The 26,539-nt window shown below is 39.6% G+C and overlaps 1 protein-coding gene across 1 annotated transcript in view; it reads left to right on the top strand.

Moving 5' to 3' along the window:
- SLC1A4 (solute carrier family 1 member 4) overlaps positions 1 to 26,539 on the top strand; it is a 300,968-nt gene that overhangs the window by 120,386 nt on the left and 154,043 nt on the right. Inside the window, exon 2 of the mRNA XM_085612523.1 lies at positions 12,315 to 12,357. Within this exon, the coding sequence (XP_085468649.1) occupies positions 12,315 to 12,357 (43 nt within the window). The remainder of the gene's footprint in view (positions 1 to 12,314; positions 12,358 to 26,539) is intronic.

Below are 26,539 nucleotides of genomic sequence, written 5' to 3'. Positions count from 1 at the left end.
AGCTTATCCATTTCCTCATTCGTTATTTGCGTGCTCCATGGCTGGATTGAGTCAATTATATCTTGTGTTACTTCTTTTTTTAAGTTAGGTATTTTGGTTGTGGCTATGGTAGTTTTTTGAGGCGCTAATGGTGTTTTAAGGCCTTGCACCTCTGCTGATGTTGAATAAATAATTGATCTGGGATCTTTAAGAAGGGAGAATCTTGCATCCAAGAGTAATTTTCTTTTGTTTTCGTCCTCTTTTTACCTGAACATTGTTATTATAGGGGATATTAGTGGACTATTTACCTTGATGTCTCGAGCTTCAGTTTCGTTTTTTTATGAGCTTTTTTTGTTTACTTTTTTTTTCCTTCACTCTTAGTCGTCTGTGATGGAGTTTGCCTGACTTTACCTGATCTCATTCTCCTTTTTTTTTTTTTTTGGGAATTATAACTAATGTTGTCCAATAAGGTCCGGTGTGACTAAGCTGCTTACGTTTTCCGTTTTTCCGGACCAGCCTGTTTCTTTTTTCTTTCTTTTTCACCACTTTTTCACCACTTTTCCTCAATTTCAATCTTTTTCTCCTCCTTTCATCACTCGTCTCCGCACTCACCCCTCTCCCTCTGAACACCACTCTCTCTTGAAAAGACCCTCTGGACCGTCCGTGCCCCCCCCCCCATGCAGTCAGGGGTTGAGCACACAGCACTTAGCACCAAGGGGGCAGTCACTGGAGGCTCCGAGATCCAAATCCAAACTTGAAAGCCAAAAAGCCGACCACGGAAGCTCCCTCTACCCCCCCTGTCAAGTGGCGCACCTCTCAGTTCACCTCCCTATGAGTCCCTCGCAGCCCCTTTTCTTCTTTGCAAAAATTGAGTTAGGTAGTAGTGTTCCCCAAAATGGGAAAAAACCGCACATCAATTTAACAAGGTTATCCTAAACAGTGAAGCAGTATATATAATGGCGTCAACAATATAGTAAAATGAATTGGGGTGCTAGTAAACTGTAAGCACTTACTACCTAAAAGTGCAGTTGGATAGTCGACAAACGACCAACCAGTACATATATTAGAAAAAAAACAGCTATCAAGCACACCCTTATACCAAATTGTATATGGCAGTCCATCTGAATGTACACGTTATAAAGAAAAGTGTCTCTAAGAAGTTAGTAATCCAATCGAATACACTGGACAGGATACAATGGTCCTCTGTTATGTTCAAGTTGTTCCTCTTTATTGAAAATGATATCCAAGAGATGTTATACAGTCGTCCAATAATGAATACAGCTCGAAAAACAGAGTCGCAACCAAAACTCGCGGCCACCATCTTAAATAAGGTACCGCCCAACAAGCATGTCACGGAATAACACTGCAACAAAGAGAAGGGACTATATCCAATGGAAACAGTCAGCGCCATCACAGAAGGGTCGAATATACTATATGAAGTATTGTGACGGGCCCAAATTGATAATGTCTTGCGCCCAAACACTACAGCAAAGGCGTAAAAATACGTGACGCGCTGGGAAAGTAATGCCCAGATAAAGCGCTCCTTAACAAAGAAGTCAACAATGTCCCCAAAATAAAAGGAAAATTAGAGGGAAATTAAAAAAGGAAAAGAAAAAGATACTCAGAAACCCCCAGATGAAGAGTAATCTAACAATCCAGTGGTTATCACGTCAAATTGCAAATCTGAGTAGTAGTCTTAATTAACAATACAGTAAACATGTAATATGTAGAGAAACATGTATGGTTATACATATTGCGTTAAGAACAATATACAGTGGTGTGTACAAAGTTAGGCAACAGAAGAGCACTGTGGAAAGAAAGACACCTCAAATATATACATAATAGTTCGAAAACTCCCAGAGAAATCGATATGAACAGTAATATTAGGTTACTATCCCCCTATTTATTTTAAAGATTTGAATCATTGTGTCAAATTACAATACATAAACAAATTTGCGTAATATTGGAACAGGTAAATAGAAGATCAGTAATGATGTGGGGTATGAGAACACATAACAGTAGTTACTAATAACAGTAATATTTTGGATCGAGGATATCCTGGAAGATGCACAATCATGATGTTAAAGTCAGTGCAGGGAGAATCAATACTACTGAAGGATATCAATACACGCAGCAGTGTAGACATTGGAAGTAGACATGTTTAGTCCTTTAAGAACACATGCAATTCCCTATCGACATTGATCCCCCGATCAACAGACCTCAATTTAATGAGCCATCTCGTCTCCAATTTTCTCAGCGCTAGGGTTTTATTACCACCCCGCGGATCATCCACTAGTTTGTCTATGCCATGAAATCGAATCTGTATAAGTTCCGAAATATTATGTTCAGCATTAAAGTGTACTGCCAATGGATAGTTAGCATTGTTATTTTTGATGGCTCTGATATGTTCTTGTATACGTTCTTTAAGAGGCCTGATCGTGCTACCGACATAGATCTGACCGCACTGACAAATGATACAATAAACAACGTATTTAGTATTGCAGTTCATGAAGTGGTTGATCTTGTGTACTCGTTCCGTATTGTACCTGAAGCTAGTGATTTTATCTTCAGCAAATTGGCATATATTGCACATGGAACACATAAAGAATCCCTTAGGTTTTGGGGGCAACCAGGTGTTCACAGCTACCTGAACTGCCTGCGTCGAGTGATTGAGTAAATTTTTAAGTGTTCTGCCTCTCATGTAAGTAATATGAGGTTTCTTTCTGACATATGGATCCAATTCGTGATCTAGTTTAAGCAGGTGCCAGTGTTTAAGAAGGGTGCGGAATATTTCATTACTATGCGAATGAAAATGTGTAATCATAGCAATTTCTTTCTCAGTAGAAGCATTCTTGCTTCTCTTGTTAGGTCTAAGCAAATTGGATCGTGTTGTCCTATTGATTCTTGTATGTGCTTTGTCCAAAGTTACTTTGTCATAGCCTCTAATGGCAAATCTTGTTTTTAAGTTCTTGATTTCCTGTTGGAAGTGTTGTTCAGTACTGCAATTTCTCCGTATTCGGGTCATTTCTCCAAATGGTATAGCCCGAATCTGGGAAGTAGGGTGTGAACTGCTAGCGTGCAGAATAGAATTGCAAGCAGTTTTCTTACGAAAGAGTTTAGTTTCCAACATGCCATTTTCAACAAATAGTGTCACATCCAAGAAATCAATCTCAGTTTTGCTATGGTTATGGGTGAAACTCAAGTTATACTCATTAGTATTCAAATGACGAATAAAATCATAGAGATCTGTTTCCACACCCTCCCATATGAGTAAAATATCATCGATAAACCGACCCCAATACACTATATGATTGGTCAAATGAGGTGGCCCTTCTTTCCAAATATGTTGTTGTTCATAGAACCCCATGTAGATATTTGCAAATGAAGGTGAAAATTTGGCCCCCATTGCTACTCCAGAATGCTGTCTGTACCAAACATCCAAGTGTTTGAAGTAGTTGTTTTCTAGAGTCAATTTTGTGAGCTCTAGAACCATTTTGGTATGATCATACAAAGTTGCATCTCTTTTAGATAAAAAATACGTTAATGCTTCCATGCCCTTGTCAAGCGGAATACTAGTATATAATGAATTTACGTCTAGTGTGACTAGAGTAAGATCATCTGACCATGGAAATTATTCCAATTTATTAAGAAGATCTTTAGTGTCTTGAATAAAGGCAGGTAATTTACGCACAATCGGTTGAAGATATATGTCGATGTATTCTGAGATACGTTCAGTAGGGCCCCCAATGCCAGAAATAATCGGCCTACCCGGTGGTGCTGTGATGTTTTTATGGATTTTGGGTAGTGTATAAATGTATGCTGTTCTAGGTGTTGAGTTGAACAGATATCTGATTTCCAGATCAGAAAGGATCCCTGAATTGAGCCAATACCTAAGTGTTTTCTCTACTAGGATATTAACTTCCTTCATTGGGTTATGTGGTATTTTGGTGTAAGCTGTCATGTCAGATAGTTGACGTTGAATTTCATTGTGATAATCCTCATTGTCCAAAAGAACAATGTTGCCACCTTTGTCGGCTTCCCTTATAGTGAGGTGTGGATAACTTTGCAATTGTAGGAGAGCAATCCTCTCTTTTTTGGTAAGGTTATCCCTCTCTTTAGTCTGGGATTTGTATATTTTATCCTCCAGTTTGTAAAGGTCAGCAGTAACTGCCTTAAAAAAACAGTCAATGATGTTATCTGGTGCTAAAGTAGGAATAAAAGATGATTTAGTCCTCAATCCACTATCTGTCTGTGTGTTACTAGTGATGTTTAGATCAGACAATATCTCTTCCATATTAGGAACTGTCTCAAGACTGTCATCAAGTGACAGTAATAACTGTAAGTTGTGCATGTCATGGATAGATTGTCCACTAGTACTAGTAGTGTAAATAGGTATTGGACACATTCTTTCTTGACTGGCAAAAAACTTCTTTAGCTTAAGCCTCCGGGTGAATTTGAATAAGTCAATATGAATTTGAGTAAAATCTGGTTTAGACATTGGGCAGAAACTAAGCCCCTTTTCTAATACCTGGGCTCTAATGACAATATTCCTGTGACCCCCACGTCTTCTTTTTTTATCGGAACTAGAGAGGTACAGGAGGGGTACCAGACCAGGATTCATCAATCTCAAACCTGTATGAAGAACAGGATCAGGCGGGGGGGGGGGAAGGAAGAACAGAATCAGAAGAGACCAAAAGAATTACAAGATCAGTGACGCGGGTGCAGAAAAAATGAGTGCTGGTCTGAGACTGACTGATATGGTTGCAACGAAACGTATTAATACTTTGGAACCTAATGTAGTTGATGATGTTTCTGTTGTTAATCTGTCCAAGCATTGTTTGAATGATAATGAGATTAAGGTATTAAAAAAGGGGCTTAGTTTCTGCCCAATGTCTAAACCGGATTTTACTCAAATTCATATTGACTTATTCAAATTCACACGGAGGCTTAAGCTAAAGAAGTTTTTTGCCAGTCAAGAAAGAATGTGTCCAATACCTATTTACACTACTAGTACTAGTGGACAATCTATCCATGACATGCACAATTTACAGTTATTACTGTCACTTGATGAGAGTCTTGAGACAGTTCCTAATATGGAAGAGATATTGTCTGATCTAAACATCACTAGTAACACACAGACAGATAGTGGATTGAGGACTAAATCATCTTTTATTCCTACTTTAGCACCAGATAACATCATTGACTGTTTTTTTAAGGCAGTTACTGCTGACCTTTACAAACTGGAGGATAAAATATACAAATCCCAGACTAAAGAGAGGGATAACCTTACTAAAAAAGAGAGGATTGCTCTCCTACAATTGCAAAGTTATCCACACCTCACTATAAGGGAAGCCGACAAAGGTGGCAACATTGTTCTTTTGGACAATGAGGATTATCACAATGAAATTCAAGGTCAACTATCTGACATGACAGCTTACACCAAAATACCACATAACCCAATGAAGGAAGTTAATATCCTAGTAGAGAAAACACTTAGGTATTGGCTCAATTCAGGGATCCTTTCTGATCTGGAATTCAGATATCTGTTCAACTCAACACCTAGAACAGCATACATTTATACACTACCCAAAATCCATAAAAATATCACAGCACCACCGGGTAGGCCGATTATTTCTGGCATTGGGGGCCCTACTGAACGTATCTCAGAATACATCGACATATATCTTCAACCGATTGTGCGTAAATTACCTGCCTTTATTGAAGACACTAAAGATCTTCTTAATAAATTGGAACAATTTCCATGGTCAGATGATCTTACTCTAGTCACACTAGACGTAAATTCATTATATACTAGTATTCCGCTTGACAAGGGCATGGAGGCATGGAAGCATTAACGTATTTTTTATCTAAAAGAGATGCAACTTTGTATGATCATACCAAAATGGTTCTAGAGCTCACAAAATTGACTCTAGAAAACAACTACTTCAAACACTTGGATGTTTGGTACAGACAGCATTCTGGAGTAGCAATGGGGGCCAAATTTTCACCTTCATTTGCAAATATCTACATGGGGTTCTATGAACAACAACATATTTGGAAAGAAGGGCCACCTCATTTGACCAATCATATAGTGTATTGGGGTAGGTTTATCGATGATATTTTACTCATATGGGAGGGTGTGGAAACAGATCTCTATGATTTTATTCGTCATTTGAATACTAATGAGTATAACTTGAGTTTCACCCATAACCATAGCAAAACTGAGATTGATTTCTTGGATGTGACACTATTTGTTGAAAATGGCATGTTGGAAACTAAACTCTTTCGTAAGAAAACTGCTTGCAATTCTATTCTGCACGCTAGCAGTGCACACCCTACTTCCCAGATTCGGGCTATACCATTTGGAGAAATGACCCGAATACGGAGAAATTGCAGTACTGAACAACACTTCCAACAGGAAATCAAGAACTTGAAAACAAGATTTGCCATTAGAGGCTATGACAAAGTAACTTTGGACAAAGCACATACAAGAATCAATAGGACAACACGATCCAATTTGATTAGACCTAACAAGAGAAGCAAGAATGCTTCTACTGAGAAAGAAATTGCTATGATTACACATTTTCATTCGCATAGTAATTAAATATTCCGCACCCTTCTTAAACACTGGCACCTGCTTAAACTAGATCACGATTTGGATCCATATGTCAGAAAGAAACCTCATATTACTTACATGAGAGGCAGAACACTTAAAAATTTACTCAATCACTCGACGCAGGCAGTTCAGGTAGCTGTGAACACCTGGTTGCCCCCAAAACCTAAGGGATTCTTTAAGTGTTCCATGTGCAATATATGCCAATTTGCTGATGATAAAATCACTAGCTTCAGGTACAATACGGAACGAGTACACAAGATCAACCACTTCATGAACTGCAATACTAAATACGTTGTTTATTGTATCATTTGTCAGTGCGGTCAGATCTATGTCGGTAGCACGATCAGGCCTCTTAAAGAACGTATACAAGAACATATCAGAGCCATCAAAAATAACAATGCTAACTATCCATTGGCAGTACACTTTAATGCTGAACATAATATTTCGGAACTTATACAGATTCGATTTCATGGCATAGACAAACTAGTGGATGATCCGCGGGGTGGTAATAAAACCCTAGCGCTGAGAAAATTGGAGACGAGATGGCTCATTAAATTGAGGTCTGTTGATCGGGGGATCAATGTCGATAGGGAATTGCATGTGTTCTTAAAGGACTAAACATGTCTACTTCCAATGTCTACACTGCTGCGTGTATTGATATCCTTCAGTAGTATTGATTCTCCCTGCACTGACTTTAACATCATGAGTGTGCATCATCCAGGATATCCTCGATCCAAAATATTACTGTTATTAGTAACTACTGTTATGTGTTCTCATACCCCACAGCATTACTGATCTTCTATTTACCTGTTCCAATATTACGCAAATTTGTTTATGTATTGTAATTTGACACAATGATTCAAATCTTTAAAATTAATAGGGGGATAGGAACCTAATATCACTGTTCATATCGATTTCTCTGGGAGTTTTCGAACTATTATGTATATATTTGAGGTGTCTTTCTTTCCACAGTGCTCTTCTGTTGCCTAACTTTGTACACACCACTGTATATTGTTCTTAACGCAATATGTATGACCATACATGTTTCTCTACATATTACATGTTTACTGTATTGTTAATTAAGACTACTACTCAGATTTGCAATTTGACGTGATAACCACTAGGATTGTTAGATTACTCTTCATCTGGGGGTTTCTGAGTATCTTTTTCTTTTCCTTTTTCAATTTCCCTCTAATTTTCCTTTTATTTTGGGGACATTGTTGACTTCTTTGTTATGGAGCGCTTAATCTGGGCATTACTTTCCCAGCGCGTCACGTATTTTTACGCCTTTTCTGTAGTGTTTGGCGCAAGACATTATCAATTTGGGCCCGTCACAATACTTCACATAGTATATTTGACCCTTCTGTGATGGCGCTGACTGTTTCCATTGGATTCATTGGATATAGTCCCTTCTCTTTGTTGCAGTGTTATTCCGTGACGTGCTTGTTGGGCGGTACCTTATTTAAGATGGTGGCCGCGAGTTTTGGTTGTGACTCTGTTTTTCGAGCTGTATTCATTATTGGACGACTGTACCACATCTCTTGGATATCATTTTCAATAAAGAGGAACAACTTGAACATAACAGAGGACCATTGTATCCTGTCCAGTGTATTCGATTGGATTACTAACTTCTTAGAGACCCTTTTCTTCTTTGTTCCCCTGATGATGCTCCGCTCATTCGCCCGCCCGCACAGGCTTCAATGAGCCGGCTCACCCTCACCTCACCCTCGCCCGCACCCTCACCCCCACCCAACAGTCAAGGAGCTGGGGGGGAGCGGTGGAAGGGGGGAGCAAGCAGGAAGCTGGCAGTCTGGCAGCAATAATGGGAGTAACGGGCGTCAGCCGGTGCCCCACGGACCCCCGGACTCACCGACTGAACAAACGGCCACCCGGTTTTAGGTCCAACTCCTGACCCGGCAATCCTGGTGATCCCCCGGCTTGGATGACAGTGATGAAAATGTCAAAAACAACAGTTGATGGACATGGAGAGCACGGGACTCACGTCTGAGCATACCCGTCCCACTCGGGGTGACAAATGCAAAAACAACAGTTGATGGACAGAATGTAGAACAATGTCATACATTCACCCCAGTACAGAGATCTGGGCCTAAATCCATCGTTTTTTTGCTCACCATGCCATTCCAGTTTGAACCCAGCCATATGCAAATCAGTCTTGACCCTGTGCCTCATGGGAACAGTCCAGCCCGAACTGCCAAGCCAGGTCCTCCCTGGACTGGAACCAAGCATCCTAGGACCGGTTTCGGGGTTTCACCCCTCTTCAGCCAGGATAGCTTGATTCCAGTGGCATGGAGAGCACGGGACTCACGTCTGAGCATACCCGTCCCACTCGGGGTGACAAATGCAAAAACAATAGTTGATGGACAGAATGTAGAACAATGTCATACATTCACCCCAGTACAGAGATCTGGGACTAAATCCATCGTTTTTTTGCTCACCATGCCATTCCAGTTTGAACCCAGCCATATGCAAATCAGTCTTGACCCTGTGCCTCATGGGAACAGTCCAGCCCGAACTGCCAAGCCAGGTCCTCCCTGGACTGGAACCAAGCATCCTAGGACCGGTTTCGGGGTTTCACCCCTCTTCAGCCAGGATAGCTTGATTCCAGTGGCATGGAGAGCACGGGACTCACGTCTGAGCATACCCGTCCCACTCGGGGTGACAAATGCAAAAACAACAGTTGATGGACAGAATGTAGAACAATGTCATACATTCACCCCAGTACAGATATCTGGGACTAAATCAATCGTGTTTTTGCTCACCATGCCATTCCAGTTTGAACCCAGCCATATGCAAATCAGTCTTGACCCTGTGCCTCATGGGAACAGTCCAGCCCGAACTGCCAAGCCAGGTCCTCCCTGGACTGGAACCAAGCATCCTAGGACCGGTTTCGGGGTTTCACCCCTCTTCAGCCAGGATAGCTTGATTCCAGTGGCATGGAGAGCACGGGACTCCCGTCTGAGCATACCCGTCCCACTCGGGGTGACAAATGCAAAAACAACAGTTGATGGGCAGAATGTAGATCAATGTCATACATTCACCCCAGTACAGAGATCTGGGCCTAAATCCATGGTTTTTGGTGGAAACGTCGGCAAACAGCTGTAGGCAAGCAAAGCGAGCTAAATGTTAAGTCGGCCGGGGCTGAGGAGGCGGGGCGTGTACAGGCTGTTTTTATGTTTGCGGCTAAATCAGTTGCCAATTTTCCGCCAATTACCGTTTGTAGTTTATAGCTTGTAACTTGACGTATATCGAATATCCTCAGCACCCTCAAGTCCCTCGGGTACCGGCTTCTAAGCAGACAGACTGACAAAGAACTTGCGGCAGCCTCCTCTCTCCTCTAAACCTCTGGTTTGAGGTCTGCGGTCTCCGGTCAGCGGAGCGACTCGCCTGCTACAGTGCTGATGAAGTACGAGGTGGCCCTGTGAGTGAGCGGCCGGTTGTCAATGGCCGGCAGCGCTGTTTAGGTTCCGGCTGAACCGGTAGCTCCTCCACAACAACAGTAACCTCTTCCGTTTTTTTTTTCAGCCCGGGCCCGCTGGCGGGCACTGCCAGAAGACGCAGCTCACAGCTCCGCGGCTCCGCTGTCGGCTCTGCTCAGGTTCTGCTCTGCTGCGCCTCTGATCGTCACTTCCGCCTCTAGTGAATGGTAACTGCTACGCGTTCCGTTTTTCGGCACTGGTGCACTAGATTAAAGTGCTCTAATTGACTAGCAGTATTTGATAGATCTCTACAGTTATTACATGCCTGTTCTTTTGGTGATGGCTAGTTTATTGGCTAGTACAGTACTGGGGAAGGGCATACCGTGTAGCAGATATATCTTATGTGAGTGTTAGAAGAATATACATTGGAGGGATTAGTGCCTAATTCTTCAGGGATGCTGTCTGTGATAGTTCTGATTTTTGTCAATAAGAATTTAGAAAGTTGTTCACAGAAAGCTGAGAAGCATATTTGGAGTCTAAAATTGCTTAACAACACAGTTCATTGACACTACTAACCCCTTAGCTACTGGGATTTTCCCACCCCAGTGCTGAGCCCTTTTTAGGTCTCGCCTGACCCAGCGCATGGGCTGGTCTGGCGAGACATTTTGTGAGGGCTCTAAAAAGTGCTACCAGGCCAGCCTAGACCTACAGTGCATGTGCGCGGGCGCGCGCGTCGCGCTTTACCGCTATTACTTTCACTTTCGCGGCCGCTTTGATGTTTGATCACGATCACTTTAGCGGCTCCACGGCCGCTTTGATGTTCTCCGTGAGGCTTTGCTTCAATAGATTGCAGCAGTTAAAACAAACATTGGCATAGCCAATAGGTCTCGCTTTTGGGACCTTATAAGTGTTTAGTTATGCAACTGTTGCATGGCTAAACACTTATAAGGTCCCAAAGGCGAGGCCTATTGGCTATGCCAATGCTTGTTTGATATTGTAAGTGCTTTCTGTTTAACTGCGTGAAACTTCTTCTCCAGAAAAGGTAACCGGGCCAAATTGTGCCCTTTTCCCCCTGCATGTTGGGGATTCTGACAAATCGGAAAAACATGCGGTGCAAGAAAGTGTGTGTTTATTTTGTAAAAAATGCATCGACGAAAGGTTTGCTCTGCTAACATTTCAAATCTACTAGAATTGTAAAATTAAAGCCCACATTTTCTTTTGCATTTTTCTAAGTGATGGTCCATTTCTTAAATGTTTTTTGTGGTTTCACCCTACTAGAAGTTTGTGTGGGGAAACAGGTGTGAAACCCATGGGTGAATTCCTGAGCGACACATTTCTGAAAACTATAGAAAATACAGAATTCAGTAAGCCGTCATTTGTGTAAATCACTATTGGTTTACCCACATAAACTAATTCTTGAAATAAAAAGTAATGGAAAAAGTGGAAAAAATAGAAATAGCTGACAACATTTTTGTCTGTAATTTTTCCCCCTATCGACGTTTTATAGAAGTAATATACTATCTCAGAACCTTCTGGTCACAGGGATCTACAGTGTTTGTTGTCCAAAACATGCCATACCCGGAGCAAACAAGTGAGCTGCAGGTTATGCTGGGTTTTCCTTACTGACTATGCTTCAATTCATATGGTAAAATCTAATAAATGAATTCATTTTTTTAAAGTATTCAAGCTATTGTTTACGAACATGGGTCAATTGTACAACTCTGAATTTATTTTCCCCATACTGTCATGTAATTCAGAGGGCATTAAGCAAAATGTTTTTTTGTGCTCACTGGCTTACATTTGGAAGCCAAAAATGGAGAGAAATTCAATTGCTAATAATGATTGTTGAAGTATTCTGTGTTCCCACACTTCTCTCTAGGGCCTACAACAGAGAATTACCTAAAAGAAATGTGGAGACATCAAATTTTCACCATCAAAATCAATTTTGGTGATGTGCGTAGCAGCGATATTGGAGCTAAGACTCCATCGCCACCCAGTAAATCCTACTAAACTTAGACATTTCTGGAAAGTAGATATCCATGCGAGTCCAGGGCGGTGTGACATGCGCGGATTCCACTATGTGTTCCTATGCAGAATGCAGAAATATATAATCTTAGAATATATCAGAGATAATTTAGTTAAGGGTGTACATCAAAGCACACATATATCATTCTCATTCAAATCAAATAAGTAATGTATTTGTAAAATATTTAATTTAATGTCTAATAATTTAAAATTAATATAGATATACTTCATAAAATATATATTTTATTATTTAACAGAAACCTGTTCCCATCAAATCTGGTTGCGGCAGCTTTCCGAACGGTAAGATGAAGATGCATTTTATTTTTTAATTACATACCTGAAACCACAAGGTTTCAAGTACTTGTATATTTTCTGTGTGGTACTAATATCTCTTCCTTAAGAAGGCTTTGGGCTTTGAGCACATTGCTTGACATTTTGTTTTTATGGCTTGCCTACCAGACAGCAGAAGCTGTCTGGTTGCGAAAGACCTATTGTGAACTTGCAGTGGGTTTACAGCCCACCCACTGCTTACCATTGGTTGGCTTTATTGTCACTCTCATTTGTTTGCTTCTTATTTGATGGCTTGCCTTCCTCTTTTTTGTGTTTTCCCCTTCTCTGGAGGCTATATCCTTCTACTGTTCACATTTAGAGAGCTACTTTGTTCTTATGCATTCAACACACCATGATAGTGCATGTGTTTTCTAGCTCTCTCCCTTGTGTACTGCTGCAGCCGTTCAAATATCCCCCTGCTCTGTGTTGCTCTTTACCCCTTCCAGCTTGTTTGTAATAAGAAAGCAACAGGGATATTTTGGGCTGTGTATGGTTGAAGAGAGACTTTAAGGGTTGTTTTTGTTTTATCTCCTGCATTCCACATATTGCATGAAAGCACAAATGTTAGCCTCTAAGGGCTTTTATGGCACTGGGGTACGTGCCATCTGCTGCACTTATTCAGGTGGTGTCTGAGGCAGAAGGCATGACACTTCTGGAGGTCAATAAATCTGCTACTGCAGAAGACCAAATAACTGAATCGTGTGAAAAGTAAATTAGGCCTTGGCAAGCGTTTCCCTTGACTTTTCCTTATTTTTTTTTAATTACTGTTGAGTTTCCTGAGTGAAATGTATTTGAAAATAAACCATGAAATGTATAAAAATTTGAAAACATTGAATTCAATATACACTTTGGAGATGTGATTGATCTTTTCCTCTGGTATTTTTTCTTTTACTTTTTTATACAATACATTACAGACAATAGCAAAGCCAACAACTCTGCATTCGTATTACAAAAGCGAGACCTGTTGACTTTGCCAATTCTTGTATGTTTCATTGCCAACCAGCTGAAACGTTTCAGAGCCTATGTAGGATGTGCTTGTGTGTTTTTTTAAAGTGCAGCACACACAGAAGGTTGGGCTTTTAATTATTTGTAGTTGTTGAATTTGTCTGGACTGGACCTTGCATAACAGCAGAGGTTCTGACTGTACACATTATCACTTTTTGCTAGTTGCATTGTTCAGAACAAAGCACCCTAGACAGGAGCATGTTATCCTTATTCTGAGGTTTCCATAATTGTTGCCCATTCGTCGCTGGGGTTGGTTTAAGGGACTAATTATATTATGAAGTGGTATGTATCATAAGACCCATGGGTTTATTGCCATTAAATGTAAGTGGTACACTCTGGGAATGTAGTTATACTCCACTCATCAAGTACTCCTCTGCGTGCCAAATTTCATAATTGTTATGGTGACAGAGCTTTCTCCGTTGTGGCTGCTTTTACTGGTATATTTGTCCCTATCCCTGCAAGTTGAGAACAATTTGCTAAGGATCAGAACATCCCTCAGAACCTGGCTGTTTGACTGATTATTTTTGTTCTTCCTCTGTATTTTTCTCATCTTCTTTTGGGTGGATTCTGTTTGTTTCATTGATGTCTATCCAGGTAATTTAGCTCTTTGAAAATCCCTTTATATATTTATAGACTTTTCAGTGCACCTGTCCATTCATATTTCATGATGCATCCCTTTGATAAGCAGCAGGATTATTTTGAGAATCCTTCTTCATTTAGCTATAGGTTCACTTGCTTTTTAAGGCACGACCATGCACTTATGTTTATTATGAATGGTGTGCTATGCATCTGAGATGAGTTAGCATTGCTTTTGTTTCTTGAGTACGCAGTGAGGAGTTGCAGCTTTGACAAGCAGTGTGTTTATGTTTTCTTAGCCCAGTTGCAGATGAAGGACCTTGATGAATTGAATAGCACACTGTTTGAAAATAAAAAAAACATTTTTATTCCAAGTTTCTCTACGATGTCATTGGATACATTGGGCCCGATTCACAGAACTACCTTAAGACAAAATCCTAAACTTACTACCATTTTGGTATTCACAGAAGGCACTTACTCATTTTGGTATTCACAGAACGCACTTACTCATTTCGGTATTCACAGAAGTTAGGAGTCCTAACTTTAGAACTCCTAAATGCCTTCTGTGAATACCGAAAGCCTTAAAATTAGGATTTTTCTCAGTTTAGTAGTAGTAAAGTTAGGAGTCCTAACTTTAGGACTCCTAAACTGAGAAAAATCCTAATTTTAAGACTTTCGGTATTCACAGAAGGCATTTAGGAGTCCTAAAGTTAGGACTCCTGACTTCTGTGAATACCGAAATGAGTAAGTGTCTTCTGTGAATACCAAAATGAGTAAGTGCCTTCTGTGAATACGAAAATGGTAGTAAGTTTAGGATTTTGTCTTAAGTTAGTTCTGTGAATCGGGCCCCTAATGTATACGTTAAAACCAATAGGCTTCCAAGTTTTCTTTGCGGTTTCATTGAGGACATTTATGCAACTTTTTAACTAATAGTGTTCCAAGTATTCTGTCTAGTTTCATTGGAGACATTTATATTTCAAAACCGTTGTAGTACTCAATGAGTTACCAAGATCTAAACATAGGTGTCCATATATAAGCACCTTACATTTTTGCGAGGAGACCGCATTTTTGGCAGATAGCAAGGACCCAAGATAAATGCTGAACGTGATTTACTGGGTTTCTGAACAAGACATCTACTGCCCTCTTTACCAGGGGCAAATGCACATAGGTAAGTTGGGCCTGAATATACATTTTGATAAGTGCTTTCTCCTCTCCTTGTAGAATTTTAATTGATAATTATTTTATAGTTTTCAGCAATTTAGAATAAGATAGGCAACGGTAGGAGGTTTCTTTTGCATACTGCTTAGTATCACCCCTAATTTTAGAAGCAGACTTGATGAGAATGATTATTCTCTGTCATTTTACATATAATATTTTATTATATAATAAGCTACAATATAGAAAGTGTGACAAATTTAGCATTTCATTATTTTGTTTCAGTAGCATATTCTTGTCCCACAAACTAAGCACCATATTAAGGACTGGTGTCCAGAAACCTGTTCTGTGTCACTGATAACCAGTGGGCTGCACATTCATATCTGCCCAACTTATTACACTTGCACCACGAGTATCTGTTAAGTTTGAGGGGAAGGGGGTATGCAGGGATCTGGGTGGGTCCTCTCCTGCACCAATGTGATTAATCTCTGGTAGTTGTGATATAGTGCTGTACCACCAAACATTTCTGTTTATGCTTATAAATAAACGTAACGTGATTGGAGTAAGACGTGATGGAAGTGGATTGTGGTGTTATATAATGCCAAAAATAAAATTGCATGAAACAATACATGGCCAGTGCTGTAGCATGTTTGTCCACCATTGCAACATAATCTTGCTGAGAGTGATTATAAAATATGACCCTTTGCTGCTAGGTAGCAGCATAGGCAAAGAACTGGTGTTTGCACTGAGACAACAGCTCCAGTAGAGCACTGGTAGAACTCACTTTGCCCAGCAGATGGAGGGAAGTATGGATGCCCCTAGCTTTCTCTTTCCCTACATCAGGCTGTGTCTCAAAGATGCAGGGCAGTGCCTCCTGCTGAAACTGGTCATTTTAGTAGCAATTATGGCAACGCCATCCCCACAGGAACAACGAAAACCCACCTTGCCCCTCTTACAACAGTTCTCAACATGGCTTCTCGGCTACTCACAGGTGTTGAACGATTTGAGAACATTACACTGGCTTTAACAAACCTCAATTGGCTTCCCATCGAAGGGAGATGCATCTTCAAGACTGCTTGCATCACCTACAAAGCCCTGTATACCAATAACCCAAACTACCTAGGTTCCAAACTCTCCAAAGCAGGTAGAGCCAGGGCGTTGAGAAGCTCCAACTCACTTCTTCTCATCCCTCTCAAACTGAAAAAGAAATCCTCACAGGCCCACTCATGCTCTGGAAATGCTCCTAGGATCTGGAATTCACTCCCTAGTGATCTACACTGTAACCCATCCTTTCCATGCTTCAAACGGGACCTTAAATTCCTTCTGCTCAACAAATACTTTAATATCATTCTAACTAAGATTTTCTCCCAATCAGCCACACAATCCTTTTAGACCTTATAAGGCAGGCATCTGATTTCAATGTTTTCAGCTTCCTCTTTGTCATTACGCCTTAAACTTGTTTTAATGTCCTGTAACTTCCTTGACTGCATAATCGATTTCCTTGACATGTTTATTTGGATGTTAACTTTTATGTTTTGATCTGTATATTTTTATGTACTTCTATGGAACGGCTCATGAACGATATGTAAAGCGCTCTGATACCTTTGGGTCTAGCTAGCGGTATATAAAACCTATAAATAAATAAATTAAAGGCTGGCTAATCTTGCTATCACGGGCAAGATTAGCCCTGCCTACCCGTAGTATTCGAGTTGAGGATTAGACTGATGGAGAAGACAGTGGTCAAACACCTGTGTGCAATGAAACCTACACAAGAGAGGACACTAGTGTTATTGTCCAGCACATGAAGAATGATGATCATCAGCCCCCACTATAAATGTGAGCAAATGTCTCAGTGATAAGACCGTACAGTAGTCCCAATCAATCAGCTCCATCAGCTTTAGTAGTACACTCGATATAATGCAGATCAATTTCTCAAATAAGATAGCAACCTGCAAACAAGCACTTTTTCAGAACCTTCTTGCCCTAAATTGTACACAGTATGATATTAAAAGAATAAAACAAACAGTTGCATATAATGAGCGAGTAATGTATGCTATTACGCAAAAATATTTAAATATTTTAGGCTCACTCTCCTAGAAAATGTATATTTCCACCTCTAAAGGTCCAAATCTAATATGTCCTAAGCAGATCATGTTACCCGATAAGGTTTTGGCATGATTAAGCACAGAACTGACCATTTGTGTATCTTGCCTTAATAAACAAATATATTCATGATTATTATGCCGCAGGTGGCTTAGGCAAGGTAACACCAATGTCCTCCAGAAAAAATAAACTTGGATCTAAGAGACCGTGAACAGGCTTCCATGAGATGAGTAAGTTCTTGGAGAAGAGTGTGACCGAAAGTACCAAACCCACCTGGATTATTAGTTACTAAATCCAATCTGAATGGATTTCCACAGACAACAAAGGAATGACAAAGACCCAATGGAGACTGGAGAGGTTATCCTGGAGCAGGCAGTACTCTGCCAGCACACTATCAATATACCTGGGCATCTGGACCACGTTTGATAATAAGGACTGCAGGAGGAACGTGTGCCAAGGGCCATAGTTTCCTAGTTAGGTTATAGTGGTGTTCAAGTTTCTGAAGGTAAGTAGGCCTTGTCCATTATGTTTGATGCATAATACACAGTGTTTTAAACCTGACTCTGAATTCAAACTGGGGCCAGTGAAGGTCTTCATATGATCCCTTTTCCGTGAGTGCAGACACATTCTAGTTGCCTTATTTTGCACTATTTGCAATCTCACGATTAGTTTATTTGTGAAGCCACCATAGACTATATTATAGTGGTCCAGTCAGGCCATGCGCGATGCCTGTGTCAGCTTGATCCAAGAAGGAGTAGAAAGAGTTTCCAAAGGAAGCAGATTTGGAAATTAATTCTCTTGACTACCATATTGATTTGCTCGATGAAGTTAGAAGTACAAATATAAAGTGATCCCCAAGTTTCGGACCTGCTGGGATGGCAAGTGAAGGAGAGTTGGCTAGATTGAGAGGCTTTTTGAAAGGAACTGACTCTGAGCTCTCCCTTCTTATAAATTAGGGTGCTGCTGTGAGTCATTCAAACATGGGTAACTTTCCTTCATCCAAAAAGAGACAAGGTCTATGCATTCCACAATGGTAGAATTTCTGTCAGTGCATTAATCTAAATGGATATGTATTTTGGTATCATCCGCATGCATCTAAAATTTTACCTACTTTTAATCTAATGCTTGAGGCAAAGGTAGCATGTACATATTAAAAAGAAGCATAGAGAGGGAAGACCCTTCAAGAGTTTGTATTGATTTTTTTTAGAAAAGTTTGAGTGAGAGGACTATGTGTATGTATTGGTTTTTATATAGCGCAGCCATAGCATGAAACAACAGAGTGCAGTATATTACTTGGGGTAATGGGAGAAGATCGTGTACGACAAGTGGAGATTACACAAATACAATTCACATAGTACATTTCTCATTTTTCGTGGCACAGTAAGATTATGTTATCTGCCCAGAATCATACAATACTGAGACAAGCGCTTAGTCCGGGATTCAAACCTGGGACTCCAGGTTCCAAAGTTGTCAGTCCTAGCTGCTTGACCACATCTCCTTCCTACTTGTAAATGTTGACTCTGGAGTTATGGGTGCCTGCTTAGATCTGTCCCCCATAGCTCATCTCCCAACAGGTGTGTAAATAATGTCCTTTACCCCTGTACAAGGATTTTTTTATTCCCATCTCTAGCTACAGGCACTTCATAGCTTAGCTAGAGTGGACAGTTACCATGACCACGGTGGCTAGAGAACAGTTTGGAGGTACCTTCCGCCACAGAGCTAAGCATTGCAGTAATATTGCTTCTTTTAAAACTTGCAGCACCTCCAGGAAGCTGGCAATTTGCCAGGTTTATTTTGGAGAGAAAATAAATTAGATCAGAAAACAAAAACAAAGCGAACAGGGGAGCACAGCTTTACAAAGCCATGCAGGACTTCTACCCAACATCTCTTGCCATAGTAGTGTGAATGTTATGAGCTTCTTTTCAGGAGAACGGAACTGCTTCTTTTTAATCAAAGGCCGGTATACCTTCTGTTTCCAGGCCTCTCTTCTTCAGATTTTCTCAGGTGTACTTCTCAGTCTGGAAGCTTTTCAGACTGAGCCCTTGCCGTTCTGATACCTGGACACCCAATACCTCATGATGGTATCAAAGAATGAGAATCCTTACACATGTAAAGAAAAGGGAATTGATGAAATATTTGTTAGTACCATATTGTTTCCGGCTCAAAAAGTAACTAAAAAGGGGAGGACCAAGTTTGTAGTAATGTTACACCAGGGTTAGGGTGCTGACAGGGATCACTGACATAATATCGACTACCAAAATATAGACATACAAAAATATCGATGCCAAAATATAGAATGCCAAAATATCGAATCCCTATCTCCAAACAGGTAAGTACAGAAATATAGAATCCAAAATATCGTTGTTAAATATATAGTTAGTCAAAATATCGAATTTTTTAAATGTCTTAAAAGTAATGTAAAATGAATGAAATAATACATATAATTAACTGACACATACTTAAAAATACTTAAATAACATTAAAATTAATAAATAATTAATGTAAGTTAAAAAAAAAATGTATACATATATATTAACGTAATATTAATTAAAAATATTCAATATTTTCTGCGTAGGATAGCGGGCGGGTAAAATTTACTATTACCACTCCAGTAAGTGCAATAGTAGGGAAAGCGTTGGATAGCGGGAGGGTCAAAATTACTATTCCCACTCCAGAGAATGCAACAGTAGGGAAAGTGTTGGATAGCGGGAGGGTAAAAATTACTATTCCCACTCCAGAGAGTGCAATAATAGGGAAAGCATTGGATAGCGTAGGGGTAAAAATTACTATTCCCACTCCAGAGAGTGCAGCAGTAGGGAAAGCGTTGGATAGCGGGAGGGTAAAATTTACTATTCCCACTCCAGTGAGTGCAACAGTAGGGAAAGCGTTGGATAGCGTAGGGGTAAAAAGTACTATTCCCACTCCAGTGAGTGCAACAGTAGGAAAAGCATTGGATAGCGTAGGGGTAAAAATTACTATTCCCACTCCAGAGAGTGCAACAGTAGGGAAAGCGTTGTATAGCGGGAGGATAAAATTTGCTATTCCCACTCCAGTGAGTGCAACAGTAGGGAAAGCGTTGGATAGCGTAGGGGTAAAAATTACTATTCCCACTCCAGTGAGTGCAACAGTAGGGAAAGCATTGGATAGCGTAGGGGTAAAAATTACTATTCCCACTCCAGAGAGTGCAACAGTAGGGAAAGCGTTGGATAGCGGGAGGGTAAAATTTACTATTCCCACTCCAGTGAGTGCAACAGTAGGGAAAGCGTTGGATAGCGTAGGGGTAAAAATTACTAATCCCACTCCAGAGAGTGCAACAGTAGGGAAAGCGTTGGATAGCGTAGGGGTAAAAATTACTATTCCCACTCCAGAGAGTGCAACAGTAGGGAAAGCGTTGGATAGCGGGAGGGCAAAATTTAATATTCCCACTCCAGTGATTACAACAGTAGAGAAAACGTCAGATGGCGTAGGGGTAAACATTACTATTCCCACTCCAAAGAGTGCAAAAGTAGGGAAACCGTTGGATAGCGTAGGGATAAAAATTACTATTCCCACTCCCAAGAGTGCAACAGTAGGGAAAGCGTTGGATAGCGTAGGGGTAAAAATGATTATTCCCACTCCAGTGAGTGCAATGGTAGGGAATACGTTGGATAGCGTTGGGGTAAAAATTACTATTCCCACTCCAGTGAGTGCAATAGTAGGGAAAATAATAAATTAATATTTTATTAAAAATAAATGAATTATGAATACCAAAAAAGTATTAAAATTAATTACCAATCATACAATATTTAATAATTAATTAATTATAAATACCAATAAATTTTTGATTAATTAATTACCTATTATTAATTAATTAACAACCAATTATTTTTCTATAACAAACATTAATAAATGCAAATAATACCAATTAATAATTAATTAATAATATATTAATTATCAATATACACAAATTATTTAAATAATTCATTTTTTAGATTTATATTACTTCCCACCATATTCCCCTATAAACCCACTACCCGCTACAAATATTAAATGAATACAATTAACATAATTATCAATTAAACAATTAATACAAATTAATTACCAATTAATACAAATTATTTACCAATTAATAATTAATCAACAACCAATTAATGTTCAATACTAATTAATAAATAACTAATAACAATTAAATTACTTCCCACCCTATTCCCCTATAAACCCACAACCCGCTACAGAAGTAAAACGCAAAATTAAATTAAAAATAATTAATAATTCCTATAAATTATTATTTAATGTACTATAATTAAATTACTTCCCACCCTACTCCCCTATAAACCCACAACCCGCTACGGAATTATATTACACAAAAATGAAATAACATAAAATCCATTACTTTAAAAATATTCTAACATACATTCCAATATTAATGCATACTTTTAACACATATACTAACACTTAAAACACTATAAAAAAAAATCGATATTTTTAACTACTATATTATGACTGTCGATATTACTTACTTCTATATTATTTAAATCGATATTTCTTACCTGATTTTCGATATTCTTCACCACTATATTTTGGCAATTCGATATTCTGTCCATTCTATATTAAAAACTCGATATTCTGTCCAGTCGATTTTTTTTTTTTTCGATATTATGTCTATTTACCGCTGACAGGACCATGCATGCACTTATGTTCCTAAATATTCTGTGGGACTATTTTGGCAGGTCATTGGTGTCTTTTTTCCGTTGGACATCCCACATCTCAAAAAGACTGGTGATGATGCAGACTATTGTAATCATTACATTGAGCTACTTGTACTTAGTTAAACAATGTCATTTTCTCAAAGTCTTTATCTTTTGCAGTTTTGTTTTTGTTACCCTTCTCTCAAAACTATGTTGGTTAAAAGGCTGCTTTAAAGTTGATTTAAATGTTATGGAAATCAGTATTCGTTTATACAATAAAACAGATTACCAGTAGCACCCAGATGGGGAAAATAAGCCACAGAAAAGATCACAAGAAACACATAGATGTGAAATTGAACAGCAGTACCCAAATGCAGAGTAAATATCACTAAACAGTTCTCATGCAGCACCGAGATACAGAAGATAATCCTTTGCAAACAAAGGGCTGGTTTAGGCTGAGACATAGGAATTAACCTTTCAGTAGTGCATATCTTTGACAAACCTACTTAGTAACAACCTAAGGGCTTTTGCAAAGTTCACTCTTTCAAGCAAGATAATTGTCTTTCCTGAACCCAAACAGTCTTTCTGGCAAGTCATAGCTCATTGGCAGTTTTCGTGTCCACATTTGAGGATCTACTAGAGATCATGGATTCCATGGATCTACTAGAGACCCAAGAGCCTGCTGCTTTTGGATTTGGCACAGTTGACTATACCATTCTGATTGGTATGTGTTAGTGAAGTCTAATTGACTGGCTCTGCATTTCAGTGGTTCATATCTTTCCAGAGTGGCCACATTCAGTTTCCACAATAGCGTTCTGCTGAGATATCTTTGTGCTTTGGGGTACCACAGAGGTCATCACAGTACCCTATATGGTTTAACATCTATGTTTAATCGTAGGAAGAAGTGATCTGGACCTTTGGCTTTATGGCACTCTCTTATTCTGATGACATATAGTGGCTACTGGGGTTTGACCACCTATCCTAAGAGAGTCCCTTTCCTCCCTTCATGAATGGGCGCTGGAGAAAAGTTTCAAAACTAAATGGGAATAAGACAGAGATCCTTGTTGATCTTGCATGAACTCCTGATCACTAACATTAGCTGCATTATAGGCTCTTGGGGATTTATTTGTTGAAGCAGACTGTCACACCTTAGGATTTAGCTACATCTTAGACTCCTTCCCAGCACTGGTTAAGAACTGGTTGGTATTGGCCCGGTTCTGAAATGAAGAGAAATATCATGGTAGTCAATATTAGCTTTGAGAAGCAGATTTGTCCTGCAAAACAAATGTTGGCTGTAACATTGGTTCCAAAGAGGAGACTGAGTAAGCTGTTATTGGGAAACATGGAGATAAATATTTGTCAACCTATGTTGAATTGTCAAAATAACCGATAAATATCATGATCATCTTTAGGAAGAAGAAATTATAAACGTTACCATCATATGATCCTACGATTTTTGCATTGATCTAGAACTGTGTGGTCCTGTACCTTATAGCAGAATTTATGCTCTTACTAAATCGGAGACAGGACATTTGCAACAATAATTAGAAAAATATCTGGCAAGCGGATTTATTAGACCATTTCAATCTCCGACAGCATCTTCTTTGTTTTTTGTGCTTATAAAAAGTGGAAAGTTATGAACTCAACTACATCACTATTAAGAAACCATATCCCCTCCTATTAATATCTGTAATGTTCGATCAAATAAACAATAAAGAGAGCCAGAGAGCCAAGGCCTTAACAAGATTGATCTTCGTTGAGCTTATCGCTTACTAATAATTAGGATAGGAGATGAAGGAAAGATGTTTTTTTGGTACCAAATTCACATTATTCAAGAATCAGGTAAATACTGTTTGGTGTATGCATTACACATTACACCAGCAGCCTTCCAATATTTCCTCAGTGACATTCATTGCAACGGGATTGGAACTTTTCTTGTGGTTTACATCAGCAACAGTCTCATTTTTTTCAAATACCAGATTAAAAACATGTTATTCATATCAGGGTTGCGCTACAAAGTTTGGAAGAGCATTTTCTCAACTGTGGAATTTCTGGGTTTCAATATTCCACGTAAGGCTTTACAGTGGATGTTATGAATGTAACAGCTGTAACTGTACCTCAATAAGTGAACGATATTTAGGGCTACATGTTTCAACCTATTTTGGATTCCCAAATGGTGCAAATCACTAAATTTGGCCATTTGCAAATGCAAAATAGCCTTTCAAGATGTATGAAAGGCTTTGGCAATGCATTTGGGTGATCCACTTTTTTGCAATTACCTAAAATTGCAACTAGAAATAGGGAATCTCAACTTGCGATTCTCTAAGCACATGTACCAAGCATTTTCTAAATGCAAACTGTGCATTTAGGAAATGCTATTACCATTGACTCCAAGTCGATAGTAACCACGTGCAATTTCTGAAAACGCACAAAAAAAGCATTTTTCGAAGTGCCATGTAGCGCACACATGCCTCTACTGCATGTTTGTGCTTTACATGTTCACATTTTTGGGGGTGCTTCAGGGGGGCCGTAGTCCCCTGGGCACCCTTGGTTTTGCATGACCTAATTTGTGATTACCAATTAGGTAATCGCAACTTAGGTAATGCAAAACCATTCGCACCTATGGGCCTTTTGGCCCATCGTAACAAATGGAGTAGTATTATCTAATTGCGATTGCAACTCTGTAGGAATCGCTATTAGTTAATCGCTTTTTTCTTACATACCATTTTGCATTCCTTAAATAGCGATTACCTAAAATTGGCTATTTAGGGAATTCAAAATGGATTTTTGATACATGTAGCCCTATATGTTTTATCGAGTTAGCGCATTTTTAGCAACAATTTGTGATTAAATGTTGCATTCCACAAATTCAAATAGTTTACTCCAGCACCAACAATAAACAGATTAATTGGAGCGTCAGATCAAGAAGACATTGACTCCATAAATTATCCTTGGATGGGGATAGAAGGCCCAACTGTAACGTTTAATATGGTTTACTGTAATACAATGACTATATGTGCCAACTAAGTAATTAAGACCCTGATTTAGAGTTTGGTAGACAGCATATTCTATCTCAAATGCAACTGAGTGCCCTTCCTGCCAAACCTTGCTTGTCTAATTTACAAATGGGCAGACCTAAAGTATTCTATTGATGGAGACCCCATTAGCTCAGTGTATGCAATTCCTCCTTCAATGACCCAATGGAACAGGTACCTCAGGGGGAAGGACATTACACCATTTGCCAGATTTAGGGTGAATGGTGTAATTCTTATTTTCCTGTACATTCCAACCAGGACAAACCTAGCGGTGAGGAACAGGAAAAAAACTATAATGACCCACACTCCCTAGGAGAAAGCGCCCAGGGTGTAGAGGTCATTCGTTTTTTGTTTCCCAAAAACAAACTCCTACTTTAGAAGTTTGTATCTGACGAACAAAAAAAATTGCAAAACTTTGGTGGACAGCGATCAAAGCCGGCAGTTTGTTCAGTGTATAGAGATTACCACAAGGCCATTGTCATCTCTAAAGTTGGCAGGTGGAGTACTGAAGTAATGTCCTGAATCATCTCAGTAGACCACTGGTCCATGTGTCAGACTCAAAATCAAGCCCTAAGATAGAGGGCCCTTCAGAAGTTCCATGATTCATCTCAGACTTTGAGGTAGGTGGAGTTGGAGGAGACTTAACTGCACTTTTAACTCAGTGAGGAAAGGAAGCAGAATGTTTCTTCTTGTAGTGGCATTTTTCTCTTTCGAGGAATTGGTTGAAGATGATGATCTTGAGGGAGGCCTGGACGTCGACATTGACCTCGTTGAACTACAGTTCTTACGGCCTTCTTTGGAACAAGCCTTAGAAGGTTTGACCCACCGTTCATTGATGGCCCAATGGTGCATCTGCGTACAGTGGTCACACAACAATGTATCATGTCTCAAACGGGTGCAGTTATGGCAGTTGTTTACTGTACTGTTATCCTGCCAGATCATGCAGACACCTTCTTTGTATCGGACTTATTGTGTTACAAGGGCCTCTGGCACATTGCAAAGTTGAAGAGTGCTGTTGGATTCTTGGTGAATCTATCAGACAGAACAGATAGCCGTTGTGTGGGACTGTGGTGGACATTTGTCCATCGCAACATCAACAAGGTTTAAAGCCCAAGCATTTCAGTAGTGACATGGGCTCTACTGTACCAAAAAGGAAAATAAGATCCCTTTGAGAAAATCTCACAATGTGAGAGCAAAGCTCAGCATTGTTTGAAAAATTATTAAGATACCAGAGCCACACATAAGCCAAAAACAAGTCCCCGGGTGCAGCAAGCTGAGACCTGTGTACTGCCTGGGCAGATAATGTTGGGAAAGCTAGTCAAAAGAACAAATAGCGTAGATCTGACATGAGTAGGGACAGTGGAAGTGAGAAAAAGCACTGAGACGCAAGACCTAAATCATGGGCAAAACAGATAAAACTCAATCTCGCCTAAACTATGATACAAGGAGTAGCACTAAGCAAGCCACAGACGTGGGGCTGGAAAGGGCGCAAAATGAGGGGACAAATGGGAGCAACACCCTGGAGGTCACGTTGCTCACCATGCAGAGTAGTTTGAAATCGATCGATGGGAAAATAGACTCCCTAACTTTGCGCATAGACAATATGGCGGC

The sequence above is a fragment of the Triturus cristatus genome, chromosome 6, assembly GCF_964204655.1.
Source record: "Triturus cristatus chromosome 6, aTriCri1.1, whole genome shotgun sequence".
Classification (NCBI taxonomy): domain Eukaryota; kingdom Metazoa; phylum Chordata; class Amphibia; order Caudata; family Salamandridae; genus Triturus; species Triturus cristatus.
This window is presented reverse-complemented; position numbering and strand designations above follow the sequence as displayed.